This window comes from Microcebus murinus, chromosome 7, assembly GCF_040939455.1.
Source record: "Microcebus murinus isolate Inina chromosome 7, M.murinus_Inina_mat1.0, whole genome shotgun sequence".
Classification (NCBI taxonomy): domain Eukaryota; kingdom Metazoa; phylum Chordata; class Mammalia; order Primates; family Cheirogaleidae; genus Microcebus; species Microcebus murinus.
In genome coordinates this window covers 25936881-25953799 of record NC_134110.1, presented here as the reverse complement: position 1 = coordinate 25953799, position 16919 = coordinate 25936881, and the positions used below count along the sequence as shown (strand labels likewise).

General features: G+C 59.8%; 2 protein-coding genes across 3 annotated transcripts; one reads left to right on the top strand and one right to left on the bottom strand.

Moving 5' to 3' along the window:
• The first annotated feature begins 1488 nt into the window (after nt 1-1488).
• GSDMD (gasdermin D) lies at nt 1489-6387 on the top strand. 2 transcript variants are annotated; one of them, XM_012752910.2, is made up of 11 exons: nt 1491-1672; nt 2710-2962; nt 3170-3362; nt 3981-4149; nt 4392-4494; nt 4747-4800; nt 5100-5195; nt 5327-5499; nt 5578-5719; nt 5811-5884; nt 5993-6387. In XM_012752910.2, exons 2-11 carry the CDS (start codon nt 2746-2748, stop codon nt 6227-6229), a joined length of 1458 nt encoding a protein of 485 aa, XP_012608364.2. In that variant the 5' UTR covers nt 1491-1672; nt 2710-2745; the 3' UTR covers nt 6230-6387. The 2 variants fall into 2 exon arrangements, with proteins under 2 accessions (XP_075861083.1, XP_012608364.2); XM_076004968.1 differs by lacking the exon at nt 5100-5195 and having other exon boundaries at nt 1489-1672.
• A 2375-nt stretch (nt 6388-8762) lies between these two features.
• MROH6 (maestro heat like repeat family member 6) lies at nt 8763-16880 on the bottom strand. The gene is made up of 14 exons (XM_012752898.3): nt 14926-16880; nt 14545-14697; nt 14210-14364; nt 13474-13591; nt 13071-13258; nt 12848-12985; nt 12570-12684; nt 12321-12464; nt 12076-12249; nt 11677-11844; nt 11274-11393; nt 10939-11041; nt 10765-10830; nt 8763-10629 (listed from the first exon to the last, which is right to left on the bottom strand). Exons 1-14 carry the CDS (start codon nt 15175-15177, stop codon nt 10394-10396), a joined length of 2130 nt encoding a protein of 709 aa, XP_012608352.1. The 5' UTR covers nt 15178-16880; the 3' UTR covers nt 8763-10393.
• Between the last annotated feature and the right edge of the window lie 39 nt (nt 16881-16919).

Genomic DNA, 16919 nt, shown 5'->3' with positions numbered 1-16919 from the left:
CCAGTCCCCATCACTGGCATCACCCCTGAACTCTGCCTCCCCACCCCCAGTCAGTGTCTTCTATTGTTTATGTATTCAGTGTCTTCAGTGTCTTCCATTGTCTTCTGTGAAACTGATCAAAAAGGTTGGGGACCTCTGAATTGTATTCCATTGTATAGATTCACCACATTTTGTTTATCCATGCATCAGTTGATGAATATTTGGGTTATTTCCACTTTTTGGCTATCACGAATAATGCTGCCATGAACATTGGTGTACAAACATCTGGTCCTGGCTTTCAGTTCTTTCAGGTACATACCTAGGCATGCAGTTGCTGCATCACAAGGTAACTCCTATATGTAACTTTTGAGGACCTGCAAGACTTGTTCCACAGGGTTGCACCATTTTATTTCTTTTTAATTTCTTTTTGTGTGTGTGTGTGTGTGTGTGTGTGCCTAGAAGATACAATGCCTTAAGAATGTGCACAATTTTACATTCCCACCAGCAGTGCAGGAGGGTCTCAGTTTCTCCACAGCCTCCCCATCACTTGTTGTTATTTATCTTTTGTTTTACAGTTATCCCAGTGGATGTGAAGTAGTCCACTGTGGGTTTTTTTTTTTTTTTTTGAGACAGAGTCTCACTTTGTTGTCCAGGCTAGAGTGAGTGCCATGGCGTCAGCCTAGCTCACAGCAACCTCAAACTCCTGGGCTTGAGTGATCCTTCTGCCTCAGCCTCCCGGGTAGCTGGGACTACAGGCATGCGCCACCATGCCCGGCTAATTTTTTTTTTATATATCAGTTGGCCAATTAATTTCTTTCTATTTATAGTAGAGACGGGGTCTCGCTCTTGCTCAGGCTGGTTTTTTTTTTTTTTGAGACAGAGTCTCACTTTATTGCCCAGGCTAGAGTGAGTGCCATGGCGTCAGCCTGGCTCACAGCAACCTCAATCTCCTGGGCTCAGCGATCCTACTGCCTCAGCCTCCCGAGTAGCTGGGACTACAGGCATGCGCCACCATGCCCGGCTAATTTTTTGTATATATATTTTTAGTTGGTCAATTAATTTCTTTTTATGTTTGGTAGAGACGGGGTCTCGCTCAGGCTGGGTTCGAACTCCTGACCTTTAGCGATCCGCCCGGCTCGGCCTCCCAAAGTGCTAGGATTACAGGCGTGAGCCACCGCGCCCGGCCCTCAGGCTGGTTTTGAACTCCTGACGTTGAGCAATCCGCCCGCCTCGGCCTCCCAAGAGCTAGGATTACAGGCGTGAGCCACAGCGCTCGGCCCTCCACTGTGGTTTTGATTTGCATTTCCCTGATAACTAATGACGTTAGTTATTAGTTTTCAAAAGCATATGAAAAGCATCTTTTCATATGCTTGTTGGCAATCTACATTTTGTACATCTTTGGAGAAACTTCTACTCAGGTCCTTGGACTTGCCCAGATGTTTAGGAAACAGCCAGGAAGCGGAGGTAGGGGGCCGGCTGTTCGGGAGGGGCGGAGGGATGGGTCCCGGAGGGGGCGGTCCCCGAGGGCGCCTTGGGCGCGCCGCTGCGTCAGGCCATAGTTTCACTTTTGGGTCCGGCACTTCCGGACCGTACTCGCTTGGCGGCTCCCAGGACAAGCAGTCGCGCGACCCCGCCCAGCAGGGTGGCCTAGCTTCACTCTGTGGGTCCGGACCCCTGGGCGCCAACGGTCACGGTGAGCGGCCCCTGTCCGAGAGTACCGGCACCGGCGTGGGGCGCGCCCCCTGGCGCCCGGGAGTGGGGCGGCCCGCGCGCGCGGTGTGGTTGCTGGTCCTCCTGGGCGGCCAGCCGGTCCGTCCCAGCACCCTTCCGGAAGGCCAGCACCCTCCCGGAAGGCTCGCACCCCCTACCTCTGGGAAGCCCCAGACCTCTGGGAAAGTTGCCCTTGGCCAGCCCAGTGGCCTGGTAGGCCAGATTTGGGCTTGACTCCAAGGTGGGCCCTCCATGGGACCAGGCCTGGTGCCTTCTTGGCCCACCCTCCAATTTCCCAAGGCTTGGTGGCTCAGCAGCTTCCTCTGGGAGTGGCTGGCTCTTCCACAGTCGCCCAGGTCTCCTGTGTCCCCACTCAGGCCTAATTTGGCCTCTGAGCCCTGAAGCCTCACTTGGACAAGTGGCCTATGGAGCTCTGCAAAGAAGGCCCTAGGGGACATGGCTAGGATCTGGGAACACTCTGACTGGGTCTTGCTGTGGGCCCCTGTGCCATACCCAAGAAGTGGGGCTTCCGATCCCACCCCACCATCCCCTCCAGCCCTCTGAGCTCCTGTGGATGGAGCATCAGCCTGGGAGGCCCCAACACCCAGGCCTTGGCCATGCTTCCTTGTTGGGTGTGTGGCCCCAATCTTCCTTGGACTGACAAGGTGATGCAACCCTCAGTGGGTGGCCAAGGGCTGCCATCCCCACCCCCCAGCACTGACTGTCCCAGGACCTGTTCCCAGTGGCCATGAAACAGATGGTGTGAGTGGCCTGAGTCCTACTGAAGGTAGTGAGTGATGTCCCAGTCTGCATGTGCTCATGGCCCCTGGAGAGATGAACAAGTGGGCGGCAGAATGGACACACTGTTTCTTCCTCTGCCAGGGAGTGGTTAGGGGCAGGGAATTCAGGCCAGTCAGAGTGTCCTGGGACTAGCTTGGCGGACTAGCTGGAGTTTCCTGCCATTGGAGGCCTCCAAGTACCAACTCTTCCCCCACCCTCTCCTGCTTGTCCCACCCTAAGGACACAACGCCTGACCCAGCCACCCTTATCAGGAGCATGGTGTCAGCCTTTGATCGGGTGGTCCGGAGCGTGGTCCGGGAGCTGGACCGCAAAGGGGAGCTCATCCCTGTGGAAAGCCTTCAGAGCGCTACTGGCTTCCGGCCCTATGGTCTGCTGAGCAGGAAGCCTTCAAGTTCATGGTTCTGGAGATACCCTTACAAGTGTGTCAACCTGTCAATCAAGGACATCCTGAAGCCTGATGCCCCAGAACCAGGTACCCAACCTAGTGCTGGGATAGAACCTGGGCTTGGCCAGGTGGAGGAAAGAACATGGCCAGTCCCTGCCAGGCCCTGCAAGCTCTGGTCTCTGGACCTCCGGGCCTCTGCTTCCAGAGGCAGGGCCTTTGTAAAGGTCCCACTGCCTTGAGGGTGGGACAGGCAGAGGCTGGTGGAACAGCGCCTCAGGCCTGGTCTTGCCCCAGATCTGGATCGCAGCAGCCACTTCCTCTTCTATGATGCCACGGACGGGCAGCTGCAGGGCAGCATGAAACTGGCAGTCCCATGGCAGGGGAAGATCTCAGGTGGGGCCTCGGTGTCTGACAGCTCCAGAGCCTCGATGGATGTGTGTGCCCTGCGTGTGGACCCCAATATCTGGGAGGTCATGCAACAAGAAAGGTGAGCCCTGACCGGAGTCACGGGGTCTTTGCTGACCTCAGGCAGCCTTGCTCTTAGGGAGTGCCAGATCATGACCTTGGGGCATCAGGAAAGTCCTAGAGGCGATGTCTGTGCCAGCACCAAGGGGAGGCACAGAGGTGAGGAGCACTGTGGCTGGCGGTAGGTTGTCAGGGAAGGATACCGCAGAAACCATTTGGGGCCTTAGTTACCAGATGATATCCTGAGGGCAAGGGTGGCCAGGCAGGGCCTGGGGCATCTGGGGGTCCCCTAGGCTCTGTGGGGAGGGAGCTGTGTGGACATCAGAGTACACAGAAGGAGACCACTAGCTCAGAGTCCAGACTTGATAGTTGATCCCAGGGAATAGAAGGTGAAGAGCAGCCAGGCAAGGCGGTGGGCACGTCCAGGGGCCCATATGTGTCAACTTCTCGCTCCTGGGCCTTATCCCTCCAAACACTATTGGGAGCACCCACAGGGGGTGCCCATGCCTGGGTATCTGCAGGCTCCTGGGGTCCCCTGTGCCTCAGCCCACCTCATGGCAGAGCAGCCAGAGGAGACGGAAGCTGTCCTTGTCCTTCTGAGGGACACACCCCAATGAGCTTTCTGCCCCTTGGGCTACAGGCGCCTGCGGCAGCCAGAGCACAAAGTCCTACAGCAGCTGCGGAGTCGAGGGAATGATGTGTATGTGGTGACAGAGGTGCTACAGACACAGAAGGAGGTGGAGGTCACCCGGACCCTGGAGCAGGAGGGCTCAGGCGGGGTGGAACTTCCCACAGCCATATGCTTCCAGGTGTGTGGCCAGCCCAACACGCCATGCCTGGCCCCATGTGGACATGGGGCAGGCCTTTGGGGACAAGAGAGCAGTCTCCCAGAAGCAGGGCTGGGCTCTGCCGGGTCCCCTCGGCACAGCTCCTGACCCTGCACTTGGCTGAGCTGGGCCTGCCCACGCCCTGTGCTGCTTACTGTTGGAGGAGGGCCTGCCACCAGCACCTAGCCCATACCCACAACCCTGAGCCCATCTCCATCCCTCAGGGTGAGGGCCGAGGACGCCTGAGCCAGAAGAAGATGGTCACCATCCCCTCGGGTACCATCCTTGCCTTCCGAGTGGCCCAGTTGATTATTGGCTCTGACTGGGGTGAGCTGGGGCCGGTGTGCCCTTGGGGCCCAGGCTCTGTGACAGGGAGGCCTGGGAGAGCCAGTGGCTGGCTAGGGGCTGCTATGGGCATGTGGCTGCACAACTGCCTGGGTCAGGCAGGGTGGCTGAGCATCCTGTGCTCTGGTGTGGGAGTCACTGGGCAGGGCCTGGACTGGGGGCCCCCAGTGGTGAAGGAGAGGCCAAGACCCCGAGTGACTTACCTCCCTCTATTCACTCCTGCCTGGCTGCCAGACATCCACCTCTTCCCAGATAAGAAGCAGAGGACCTTCCAGCCACCCCCCAGAGGTGAGGCCCAAGGACGCCCCATGTGGCCATTCCCTTGGTAGTGGAGGCCTTCTCCCTGTGTGTTCTGGGCACAGGGTGGCTGGTCAGCCTTCCGAGGTGGTGGCACCCCCATGTACACACACAGGGTGGCACAGGGACAGACTGACCCTGGCCTTCCTCCCTGTCCTGGGCAGCCATTAGTAGGGATTAGGACCAAGGCTGGGAGGGACCAGGAAAGGCCTTGGCCTCCTCTGGCTCAGGTACCTGCTCCTGCACTGACCAGCCCTGCTCTCCCTCCCCCGTCACACACCCCTGCCCAGGCCACAAGCCTTCTGGGAGTGCAGATGGCTGGTGGAAGCCGTGCTTTGGCTTCTCCTCGACAGAGTCCATCTCTCACGACCAGAAGTTCCTGGCAGGTCAGTGCCCTCTTAACTACCTCTGGGACCCTAGGAGGGGCTCTCCTTCTGTCCCTGGGGTCTGCCTATCCTGACCAGGGCTTTCCAGGGCCCTGTGGCACCCAGGCAGTGGCAGCTCTCTGTCCCTGCAGACGGGCCCTCTGAGAAGCAGGTGGTCACTGAAGACTTCCAGGGCCTACAGGCAGAGGTGGGAGCCAGGTCCACGGAGCTGGAGCACATGGAGCCCGGGCTGAGCCGGCAGCTGCTGGGGGACCTGGCCGCAGTACTGCGGAACAAACCAGCCCTGCAAGCCTTAGAGGATTCGGTGAGCTGGGGAAAGGCCAGAGGGTGGACAGGCCATGCCCGGACAGCCCAGGCTCATCTGCCCCTCCCATGCCCACAGCTGGAGCAGGGCCTATGCAGTGGGTGGGCAGAACCCCTAGACGGCCCAGCGGGTGCTGTCCTCCAGTGCTTGCTGCTCCCCTCCGGGATGCTGGTGCAGGAGCTTGCCAACTCCATCTTCTATCTGCTGGGGGCACTGACCGGTAAGTGGCCCCTATGCTAGGGCAGGAGGGAAGGGTATGGGTGTCCTCAGCCAGGCCTTCCAGAACGCCTCTCACCAAGGTCTCTCCCTAGTGCTGAGTGAAACCCAACATGTGCTGCTGGCCGAGGCGCTGGAGACAGGGGCCCTGCCAGGGCAGCTCAAGCTGGTGAGAGGGTGCGGGTATAGGACTGGGCTGGGGCTGGGGAAGGGGTGATGCAGGCTTGAGCAGGATGCCTGTGGGCCCTCTCTGACCAGCCACACCTTGCCCTGGCAGGTGGGGAGTCTCTTGGAGCGGGCCCCATGGCAGGAGCGTGGCACCGTGTCCCTGCCCCTGGAGCTAAGTAGCAGCTGGCTTGAGGGGGCACCAGCCTGGGTCCTGCTGGAGGAGTGTGGCCTGGAGCTGCAGGTGGATGCCCCCCATGTGCGCTGGGAGCCGCAGGCACAAGGCCCCACCTGTGCGCTCTATGCCTCCCTGGTGCTGCTGTCAGGACTGAGCCAGGAGCCCCAGTAGCCTGCACCCCACACACCAGAGCAGCCCTCCAGGCAGGGCAGTTAGTGCCCACCCAGCTGGCCCCCCTAGGAAGGCCAAGAGCCCAAGTTAGCCACATGGCTAGTTGACCATGGGGCTGGAAGTTGGGAAAACTCAATAAATGTAATGTATGGAAGAAAGACTGGGTGCTAGGTTTCTGAGGGGTCCTGGATCTGGGGTGGCATGGGTGGGGATGGGGACTATGCCCATGCAGCATCTGAGGGGGTGTGGGGGCCGAGAGTAGGCATGTCTCCCATAGCTCTTTGCGTACCATGATGCCAAGAGAAGCCTGCCCTGTGCTTGGACTTGCCTGCTCCAGAGTGACCAGCACATGGCCCTGCCCACAGGCCCAATCCTGTAGTGATGGGCATGGTGGATAAGGCAAGGTGGAGTCCACTAGGACAGGTCTGTATCTGAGGTACTGAAGGAACAGGGGACACCCTGCTGAAGGTTGTAGGCCCATCCTTTTCCCACAGGAGTTATAGGGGTACATGGATGGCTGATGACAGACAGACCCTTCCCTCCTGGGGCCACATGGGAGGTTCCTGGAGAAGTGGTGACCTGTACTGAAAAGAAACTGGCCTTTGGTCTGTTTCACCCAAATCCACTTGCACTGTAGCGAGGAGGCTCCTGGCCCTAGCTGTGGGCCCTGGGAATTCAACAGGTCTCAGAGTGCACATCAAGCTCACTGCTGGCAGGGCTCAACAGCTGTAGACCCTGTATCCAGGAGGCACGTGCAACAGCTGATGGAGCTAGGGAGCTGCCATCACGCTGAGGAGCTTAGATAGCCCTCATTGGTGGGGACTGCAATCTACCTGCCGGTGTCACCCAGCCTTCTGCCCTGTCAGGGCACACTGTCAACACATGCCTTGCAGGACTTGCCAAAGAGAAGAGACAGTGGGTTTGGCTATGGCTGGGACATTAAATATCTAAGAATACCCAGGATTCAAGCCCAATAGTGAAATTGATATTGAAACAGAAGACAGTGTTCCTTCAAATTCTCATGCAAAAGGGGAAAAGAAGACAAAAAGAAAAAATATTTTAAAAACTGCACCCCAGATATCTCAGACCCAAGTTATAGAAATCTAGAACCCAGCCTCCCACACCCAGTGGAGTAAGAAGCTCAACGCCTCTCAGGCTTACGGTCCTTCTTTGAAAACCATCTTTCAGGTGACTTGATCAGCAGAGCCAGGGTGAATGGGATGGGCACAGCCAGGTCCTGGAAAGCACTAAAGAAGCAGGCACATGGGCACTGCTCCTGGAGCCGAGACACCCAAGCCCCATTTGGATAGTCCAGAGCCACTAATGAGCTCTCAAGTGACACAGCCCATCAGAGAGCTTTTGGGCATCAAGATGGAGGCTGACCTCTCTCTGTGGCCAGAAGGCCACCTATGAGAAGGGAGTGAACGTGTCAGGATGCAGCTACACACTTGCCCTCTGATCCCAGCTCCCAGTTGGAAGATTTACCTCTGGTAGCTCTTCTGCAATGGAGCTGATGGACCTGGGCCCCCATCTGTGGCATACCCGTGAAGGGGCCAGGCCATCCCAGCAGAGAAACCCTGTTCAGGGTCCCGCTCCTAGAGGCTCTGGATTTGACGTGAACCTTACATGTGCCTGGATAAGTGAACACACATTCATAATAGGCAGATGCAGGGTACAAGAGAAAGCCTGTGCACCAAGCATCTGCTATAGGACGGGGTGTAGGTGGGGAGCAGTGGAGATGCTGCCTGCTCACCATGCAAGGGTAGGCTGTACAGCAGCGTTGGGGTAGCCCATCAGACTGTCCCACTGTGCTCTGAGGTGCAGATGTGCCTGTGATTGGTGGGGGCAATGGGCCTCACATGCTCGCCCCAGGGTCTGGCTCCCAGGTTGCAAGCTGAGCAGAAGGGCCAGCCTGCTCACTGGGGCTGCCACTGAGGGGATCCATGTGGGCTGTATCCCAAAAGCCATACCTGTGTTTGTGCGAGGCCACACTTCCATGGGTGTTCTTGGCTGGTCCTGGGAGGTGTGGACTCTGGATAGGGGACTGGCATGAGAACTCTGCAGGCTGGCAGGAACGCCCAAGGTGCTGCCCTATCTCCTTTCCTTCCTTCCTTCTTTCCTTCACTGGGTGTCTAGTGGTCTCCTGGCCTCCCTGGCATTTCCTGACACGTCTTGTATGTTTAATCCTGTTTTGGCACCTGCTTTGAAGGATCCGAACAAATCCACCAGACTTTGCCCATGGCTCCACAAAGACCCATGTCCTTGGCCTGATCCTAACCTGCCCTGAGAATGACCTATAGAGACCCTAACCTCAGTCCTGCCTGAGCTCTGACCCCATCAATTCAGCGTGTGTTGGACCAGAGCACAGCTTCTCCTCTTGTCTTAGGGTAAACCCAGGCTGACCTTTAACCCTGCTCCCAGACTAACCCTTACCTTAGGCGTAGCTTAATACCTGTCACCCCAGCCTGGGCCAGATCTTGGGCCAGCCAGCGTATCCTAACCATGTTCTCAGACAGACACCCAACCTCTTCGATCTATGTGTATTTCATTTATTTATTTATTTTTGAGATAGGGTCTCATTCAGTCACCCAGGCTGAAGTACAGTGACGTCATCATAGCTTACTGCAGCCCCAAACTCCTGGACTCAAGTGATACTTCTGCCTCAGCTTTCTTTTTTTTTTTTTTGAGACAGAGATTCACTTTGTTGCCCAGGCTAGAGTGAGCGCCGTGGCATCAGCCTAGCTCACAGCAACCTCAAACTCCTGGGCTCAAGCAATCCTCCTGCCTCTGCCTCCTGAGTAGGTGGGACTACAGGCATGTACCACCATGCTTGGCTAATTATTTTTCTATATATATTAGTTGGCCAATTAATTTCTTTCTATTTATAGTAGAGATGGGGGTCTCGCTCTTGCTCAGGCTGGTTTCGAACTCCTGACCTCAAGCAATCTGCCCGCCTCAGCCTCCCAGAGTGCTAGGATTACAGGCATGAGCCACCACACCTGGTCTGCCTCAGCCTTCTGAGTAGCTAGGACTACAGGTGCATGCTACCACACCTGGCTAATTTTAAATTTTTGTATAGAAATGGGATCTCGCTATGTTGCCTAAGCTGGCCTCAAACTCCTGGCCTCAAGTGATCCTCCTGCCTCAGCCTCCCAAAGCACCAGGACTACAAGTGTGAACCACTGTGCCTGGCATCCATGTGGGAACTAGGGAGACGGTGAGGGCAGGACCCCATGGCTATGCCTACTGGGCCTTTATGAGGCTGTGCACACTCCTGGTGTGTGTGAGGAGACTCTCCTGAGGAGGAGGTCAGGAGAGAGGCCTTGCAGGGTGATGACATTCCTGGTGGAGAAACCTGCCGGGCCAGAGCCAGAGGAGCTTCTCCCTTGTGTGTCCAGTCTCACCTTCCTCATTCAACCCTGTGCAGGGTGTTGGGTACTACCACAAGTACAGTCTGGTGGAGTAGGCATGCCAGTACCCCACATCTGATTCCATAGGTGTAACTTAGGGCCTGTGCTGTCCAGCTGGGAAGAGGTCAGGGACGTTTTCTGGAGAAGGTCATGCTCTGAGGAGGCCTTACACTATGAAGGTGGGTGGTGGGGGCGGGAATGGCAGCCAGGCTGAGAAGGGACAGCAGGTGTGGACAGGTCGGGTCAACACTTCTTGAGTAGAAAGGACATAGGCCAGGAACCTCAGGATGCCAGCAAGGAGTGAGCATGGGTGAGGAGTGGGGGCGATGGCTGCAGAGACAGCTGGGAAGGCCCTGACAGGCCTTAGAGATAGGACCAGGCACAAAGTGTAGGGCTGGGAAGGGGCAGGAAGGCAGTCTATGGGGCACCAGCTTCAATGCCCCCACCAGACCTTGGCTCAGGAGGCCAGGTGCCCTCCCGGCCAGGTTGGGGAGCAGGGCACACTCCAGGGGGCTGGAAGAACAAGAGGCCAGAGGAGGGCAGGCACACACATGGTTGCAGGGGGAAGAACTGAGGGTGGAGGGGCCAGACAGAGAGTGCTGCTGTTCCTCTCTGGCACATGGTTGTCATGGTGGTGGGCATCTGGAGAGTCCTGGGGAGCGGGCACTGGCATCCAGCACCAGGCCCTGGGCGCCCAAGCAGGGCAGGGACTGGCTCCAGTGTGAATGGGATGCCCAAGTCAGATCCCTGATCTTCAGGCTGGGCGCGGTCCAGAGCAGCCCCAGTGGCCAGCGAGGCTCCGGCGCTGGAAAGGGCTGTCCGCGAAGACTGGCACAGGCCGGTTGGGCTGGGAGCGGTGCCAGACCAGGCCAAGGCGAAGCGGGCCGCCAGGTCGACTCTGGGTGCAGGCCAGCAGCGCCACCTGCTGGGAGGACACTTGCGCCGCCCCGGCCACAGCCGGCTGGGGGTCGCTCTGCAGCTGCACCAGGTCTGCGGAGAGAGCCGCTCAGGCTGCGTGGGAGAGGAGACCCAGCCCCTGGTCCTCTACCCAGCCGCTCCTGTCCACTCTGCCCCAGCACCCGCTAACCTCTCCAGGCTCCCCACCCTGGCAAGTCGGGTTCTCACCCTGGAACAGGGAGTCCAGCAAGTCCTGGTGGACGAGGCCCGGGTTCGCATGATGGACGAGAAAGCCTGGACCACAGCACAGCTATGAGCACTGGCCTCACACCCCAGCAGGGATGGGTTAGCCCACCTCCCAGAGTTGGTTCGAGGGACAGTGTGATCCCAGGACTGCCTCACCTATGAGCATGGTGGCTGCATGGCGCAAGGGGTCCTGTGGGCTCCGCAAGTAGCCCTGGGTCTGGCTCAGAAAGTTGGGCACATGGCTGGGGTATCGCTGAATCTAGGGACAAAAGTGCTCATGACAGGACAGGAAAGCCAGTCCTGAGTGGAGAGGAGGCTACAGAGGTGAACCCAGGCTGGGACAGCACAGGAAGCCCCGGGGCAGAGCAGCATGGCAGGGAGCCTGGTGAACAGGTCTGGCTGTGGTGGGGGCTCAGTTTTGGGGCCCTGGTGAATACTGGAACAAGCAGCAGTGACCACACCCCTCACCCTCACGTGCTTCCCCCACTGACCAGGCGGTGGCAGATGCGGCTTAGGGCCTCTGGGCTGTCGTAGTGGGCCACAGTGATCATCTCCTCTAGCAGGCCCCAGCAAAGGGCCTGGTCACAGCGGGCCAGGGTCCACTCAGAGCTCTGGGATAGGGGAAGGGAGCAGGATTGGGGATCTAGGAAGTGGCAAAAGGTTGGGTGGGCAGTGGAGGGAGTGGCCAGAATGAGGGGTGGGAGAGTCCAAGGCAGGGGCTTTTGAGTACAGTGGTCCAAGGGAAGGCCAGGAACATGGTGGCACATGAAGCCTGCACCTGAGGTCCTGGGGGGGGCAGTCAGGGACCCTGACTTGTGATCTTCCTTGGGAAGGCGGTATGGGCGTGGGGAATGTGGATGGGACAGGGTGGGATGGTCTCCAGGGGAGGCTGACCTCAGCAGTGTCCCGGCTGGGGTCGTGGAGGCGCAACAGCAGTGGCATGAGACTCTGCAACACCAGCTTCCGCAGTGGGCCGCGAAGCCCCAGCCGAAGCCCACCCCGGCCCCGCCGCACCAGAGTCCCGAGGAGCCCAACCGCTGAGGCGCGCACTGAGTCCCGGGCCTGCGTGGGACGGCGCGGTCAGGGCGGGCGGAGAGTGAGAGGGGTGCGAGCGTGGGAGGGAGTGGCCAAGGCTGAGCGAGGAAGGAGAGGGTCCAGCGAGAGCCGCTGACTGGGGTGGTGATCGGGGCAGGGCCTGGTGGGTCGCCCAGAGATCCTGGAGGGGGCGGGGCCTGGGCTGGGAGACAGGGGGCGGAGCCTGGGCTGGGAGACAGGGGGCGGGGCGTTGCTCACGTCGTCCAGCAGCGGGGGTAGACGCGGTCCCAGCTCCGAGCTCAGGAGCCGCACCGGTGCCCGTGGCCGCAGGAGGAGCCGCCGCAACGCGCCTAGTGCTGCGCCCACGAGCCGAGCGTCGCCCTCACCCAGCGACCCCAGGAGTGCCGGCAGCAGCGTATTCATATGCCGCACCTGCTGGGGCAGGGAGTCGTGGTCACTCCCTCACAGACCTCACCGCCGCCCCGCCCGGCCCCGCCTCTCACCTTCCCGCGATTCAGCGCTAGGTGGCCGAGGCCGAGCAGGCCCAGCCAGCGCACGGTGGGCTCTGGGTCACCCTGCCAGGTGCGGAGCCGCTCCAGGATGACCTCTTCCCGCAGTAGCCGTGCGGTGGGCGGGCTCTGCAACAGCTAGGCGAGGAACACTGGGTCAGCATGCTCTTGGTGCCCGTGTAGGCCAAAGCCCCATAAGGATCAAGTCCATCCCCTCACCAGTCATCTGGGAAGCAGGCTTACCCCGGTGAAGAAGGCCATTGCCGTGAGGCGCTGAGGGTTGTCGGCGCTGCGGAGCCGGGGAAGCAAGTCTGCAAAGAGGCCTCGCAGGTGGTGGTCTGCATGCGCCACCATGGCACTGGGATAGAGTGGAAATGGGAGCTCTCATTTTACTTGGTGGCCTCAACCCTCATGAAAGTTTCCATAGGACCACTACCCACATGCCTCCACCTCTTCCTTGGCCCAGCTACCCAGCACCTGGCCATCAATGAGCCTCCCCCTGACCACGGTCCCCTCCTTACCTGGCCAGCAGCAGGACGCCCTCCAGGTGGGTGTGGGCTCCCACCAACCTCCTCCAGCCTCCTGCCTGCTCCATGCATGTGACCACCATGCGGCCCCCATCCCCAGTGAGCAGGGCCTTCAAGGCCTCCACTGCACAGCTGTAGGTGGGGACAGCAGGTGAGTAGGCAGTGAGGGTTGAGAGGGCACTAACCTGTCCCAACTTACCCCAGTGTTGCCTCTCACCTGGCATGGCTGTGTGGTGGCCCTCGGTGGGACAGGACCCAAATCTTGGGAGTATCAGGGGAGTGTGCGCTGCTGTGAGCTAGCTTGTGCAGCTGTGTGACCAGTGCCAGCAGCAGGTGTGGGTAGAAGCCCCTCGTGGCTCCCACACAGCCTGAAATGGCCAACATCTCCCCAAGAGCACGTGTGGCCTGCAGAGCAAGTGGACCATTCAGGCCTGGGTGTGCCTGGAGCCACTCAAGCACCAGAGGGGTGGGCATGCTTCAGACAAAGCCTCAGGGCATTCTGGACTCCACATGGCTCAGGGAGAATTTGCTGTCCACCACACCTCCGCCTCCAGGTTCTGACTCTCCCACCCCCTTTGGCCAGGCAGCATCCCCTGGCAGACCTGGCTAGAGCCACCTACCGCGAGCGCCTCCGGCTTGGGCCCTGTGGCACCCTTCAGTGCCCACAGCAGTTGCACGAGCACCTGCCCATTTACACGCTGGTTCCGGCTTAGGCTGCGCCAGAGCTCGGCTGCTGCCCTGAGGGGTGGGGTGGGGGTGGGGCTGGCGTGAGACATGGGTCTGGTGCAGGGACAGGTGGGGAGGCAATGGAGGCAGCCCCTAGGACTCCAGCAGGGGAGAGGCAGGTGAACCAGCCCCCATCCCCTAATCCCAGAGAAACAAAATAAGTGGCACTGTGCAGACCACAATGCTGCCGGTAGATGAGATCAGCTGCTGGATTGGGATCGCTCGAGCCCCAACAGGTCAGTGACAGTGAAGCAAACCTGGCATTAAAAATCACCTCAGAGAACAGGACCAAGGATAACTTCTGGGGCAGTTTAACCAAAGAGCCAGGGGCAGCATGGCCAACAGCCACCCAGCTAGCTCACCCCACACTGAAGCACAACCCAGCTGGTCTCCAGGGGCCGCTGGAGATACAGGCCAGCCCCAAGACAGGAACTGGCATCTGAGAGACCCTGAGGCTGGAGTGGTAGGGGTAGTTTGCAGAACTAAAGGTGGGGGTTTTGGGATAGAAGTCTAAGGGAAAGACTAAGGACATTCTGCCCCTTAACAGCCTGGGGCCAGACTCCATGCCCAAGCGGGAAGGAAGCTGCATGGGGGCCTCAGGGTTGCTGCACCATGGGGCAGGGCAGTTACCAGTCAGGGGGCAGTGAGCGTGGTAGAAGTGCACACACCACATCCCTTGAGTGTTCCAGGGCCAGTGCGCTCAGCACCCGCAGGGCTGCCCGCCGAGGCCGCCCCTCGGCCAGGCTGGGCACTTGTGCCAGCAACCCCAGCACCAAAGCATGCACCTGGGGTGGAGGGAGCCAAGGTCAGCAGTCAGGCCTCCTCTTGCTAGCGCCCCACCTCACCCATCAGGAGCAGCCTGAAGGGGGGCCATGCTTCAGACTACACACTCCAATCCCCACCCCCCACCTTGGAAGGGGCTCCATCAGGGGTGTCTCAGGTAGGAAAAGGGTGACCAGGCTCACCTGGTCCTCTAGCCGTGCCCCATGGGCCTCCAGGGCTGAGGACAGGCTAATCGCTGTTGCCTGGGTCCCTGCAAAGCCAGCCTCCTCCAGGCAGGCAGCTGTGTACAAGGCAAGGTCGGCAAGAGTACCCTCCTCCCAGGAACTCCGGGAGGCCTAGGGCAGAGGGTGGGGTGTTTGAAGTCCCCGAGCCTGCCCTAGGCTCCCTACCCCTCCCAGCTTCCTACAAAGCATACCCTACATTGCTCCCTAGCCTGTCTTACCCTGACCTTCCCCAGATCTGGCACCCCTCTGTCCTCTGTCCATCTGGCATCCTCATGAGCTCAGAGATGAGCTGGGAGCCCCCAGGCCCGTCCCCACAGCATTCCTTCCCTCATCACTCACCTGGTGAGATCCTGGCTCCGGAGCACTGCTTGGGGAGTAGGGCTCACTGCCAGCTGTGGGGGCAGCAGCTCCACTTCCAGGCTCAGCGTTGGTGGTGAGGCCAGGTGCCTGGGCCTGGGGCTTGGGCTGAGGGCCCGTGGAAGAGGGTCCTAGGGGCTGCCCCTGGCTGGCCCGGATCCCTTCAGCCAGAGCTGTCAGTGTTAGAGCCCCTACGGGTGCCCCCCGGGGGCGGCCCCACATACCCCCAGCCATGGCTGCCCAGCCAGTAGCACCTGCCCCTGCTCCTCCTGGGAAGTCGTGCCCAGGCCTGACCTAGAAGCAGGCCCCGGGCGGGACCACAGGCGGGCCCCTGGACAGGCGTGGTGGTGCGTGTGTGAGCGTGCACTCTGTGGGGAGGGGACTGGGCAGCCACTCAGAGGTGTCTGCTGTGGGCTTGTGAAGGGCCTCCTGCCTAGGCTGTGGGAGGCAAGTGGCCAGCCTATCCATGGTCTGGCTCTACCCACCAGGGCCCTGGAAGGGGCAGGATCTCCAGGAGGTGGCAAATCCACAAAGAAGGGTGGATAGAAGCCCTTAACCCTGACTACCAGCTCTTGGCCAGGGGCCCAGGGCAGTTGTAGACAGCCCTGAGGAGGCCCTGACAGGGTCCAGGAGTCTGGGTCCAGCCCAGAGCAGAGGCCTGATTCAGCCCTAAAGAAGCAGCAGGGTCTTGGCTAGGCCACGGGCTGGGCTGGCCCCCCTAGACTCCAGTCCCATCAGACATCCTGGAATGGCCATGAGTGGGTAAATTGTCACCATCTCCAAGCTGAGGGGAGCCTTGGGAGGGGGCTACCAAATAAAGCCAGAGGAGTTGTTGCCAGTTGCAGGTGCCTACTGCTGTTGAGGTGGGCCCTTCTGGGTCCTGGCCAGTTCTGAGGTGGTGTCCCTCACTCTAGCTGGGCCCCTAGGAGTGCACAGCTAAGACTGGTGCCCTGTGGGTACCTGGAGCACAGTGTGTTCTGTCCAGCATGTGTATGAATCTGTATCTCTCCTAGCTCATGTTCCCAGGGCTGGCCTGACCAGGCCTCTGCCCCCAATCCCCACCTCCACCCTCACCCAACCACATAGTGGGCACTGCCTGGCCCTGAGCCCTGCAGAGCCAGATGAGCTGGTCCAGTGGAATACCTGGGCGGGCAGAAGTGCTCCCGGAAGCACCCCAGACAGTCAGCATTCCCCCCACGCCCTGGACTGTCTATGCCATCCTGAGCTGCCTGGACAAGGGCCCAGGCCCCCAACTTCTGCTTCCTGCCAAGCCTGGAACGTCTCTCCTGGGCGGTTCCTCTGTAGCCCAAGTTACGAGGGTGGGTGGAGCCCTGAGATCTCTAACTTGCCCGCACAGTGGCAAGGCCAACCCCACACACAGCCAAGCAGGCTGAGGCTGGCCCAGGACCTGCCGGCTGTGTCTGGAGCTGAGTTGGCTCCTGGAGCCTCAGTTTCTTCTCCACCCTTTCTGCCCTTCCCAGGCTGCTGGGTCAGGTGCTGAGGCCCCAAAGCCAGGGCCTGGCTGGCCCATGACAGATGCCAGGGTTGTACTGGGCTGACAGCAGCATAGCAGAGGATACTTGGCTCTCCCTCTTGGCTTGGGAAGCTTGAGATGTCCTCACTGGCCCTGAGCCAGGGGGCAGTGCCCTAGGCAGGCATGGTATCCCAGGGCCATGCCTGGACCCTCTATCTGGCACCCTGGCCCCACTCCAGGGCCCCACCATCCCCAGCCTCCCTCTGATGAGGACAAGTCTTCTGCAGTAACTCTCCCAGTGTGAGGTGGATGCCAAATCCTTCCCCCTACCTGAGGCCCTGCCTGCTCCAGTGTCAGGTCTGGCTCCCCATAGCTCAGCTTCCTGGGCTGAGGACACTCCTCGCTGCCTTTTGGGCCTTCCCCCAGGGCGGTCTCCACACCCTGGCTGGACCTGTGCTTCCCCTAGGAGCATGAATCCTGATTCCTGACTCCAGCCCAGCCC

Bases quoted from the DNA above. Each gene is read 5' to 3' on its own strand.
- GSDMD (XM_012752910.2), top strand. From the start codon at position 2,746: ATGGTGTCAGCCTTTGATCGGGTGGTCCGGAGCGTGGTCCGGGAGCTG. The intron at 2,963-3,169 runs GTACCCAACCTA...GTCTTGCCCCAG, and splicing joins GCCTGATGCCCCAGAACCAG to ATCTGGATCGCAGCAGCCAC. The intron at 3,363-3,980 runs GTGAGCCCTGAC...CTTGGGCTACAG, and splicing joins GAGGTCATGCAACAAGAAAG to GCGCCTGCGGCAGCCAGAGC.
- MROH6 (XM_012752898.3), bottom strand. From the start codon at position 15,177: ATGGCTGGGGGTATGTGGGGCCGCCCCCGGGGGGCACCCGTAGGGGCT. The intron at 13,592-14,209 runs GTAACTGCCCTG...CCCACCCCTCAG, and splicing joins CGCTCACTGCCCCCTGACTG to GGCAGCAGCCGAGCTCTGGC. The intron at 12,685-12,847 runs GTAAGGAGGGGA...ACTCTATCCCAG, and splicing joins GGCGTCCTGCTGCTGGCCAG to TGCCATGGTGGCGCATGCAG.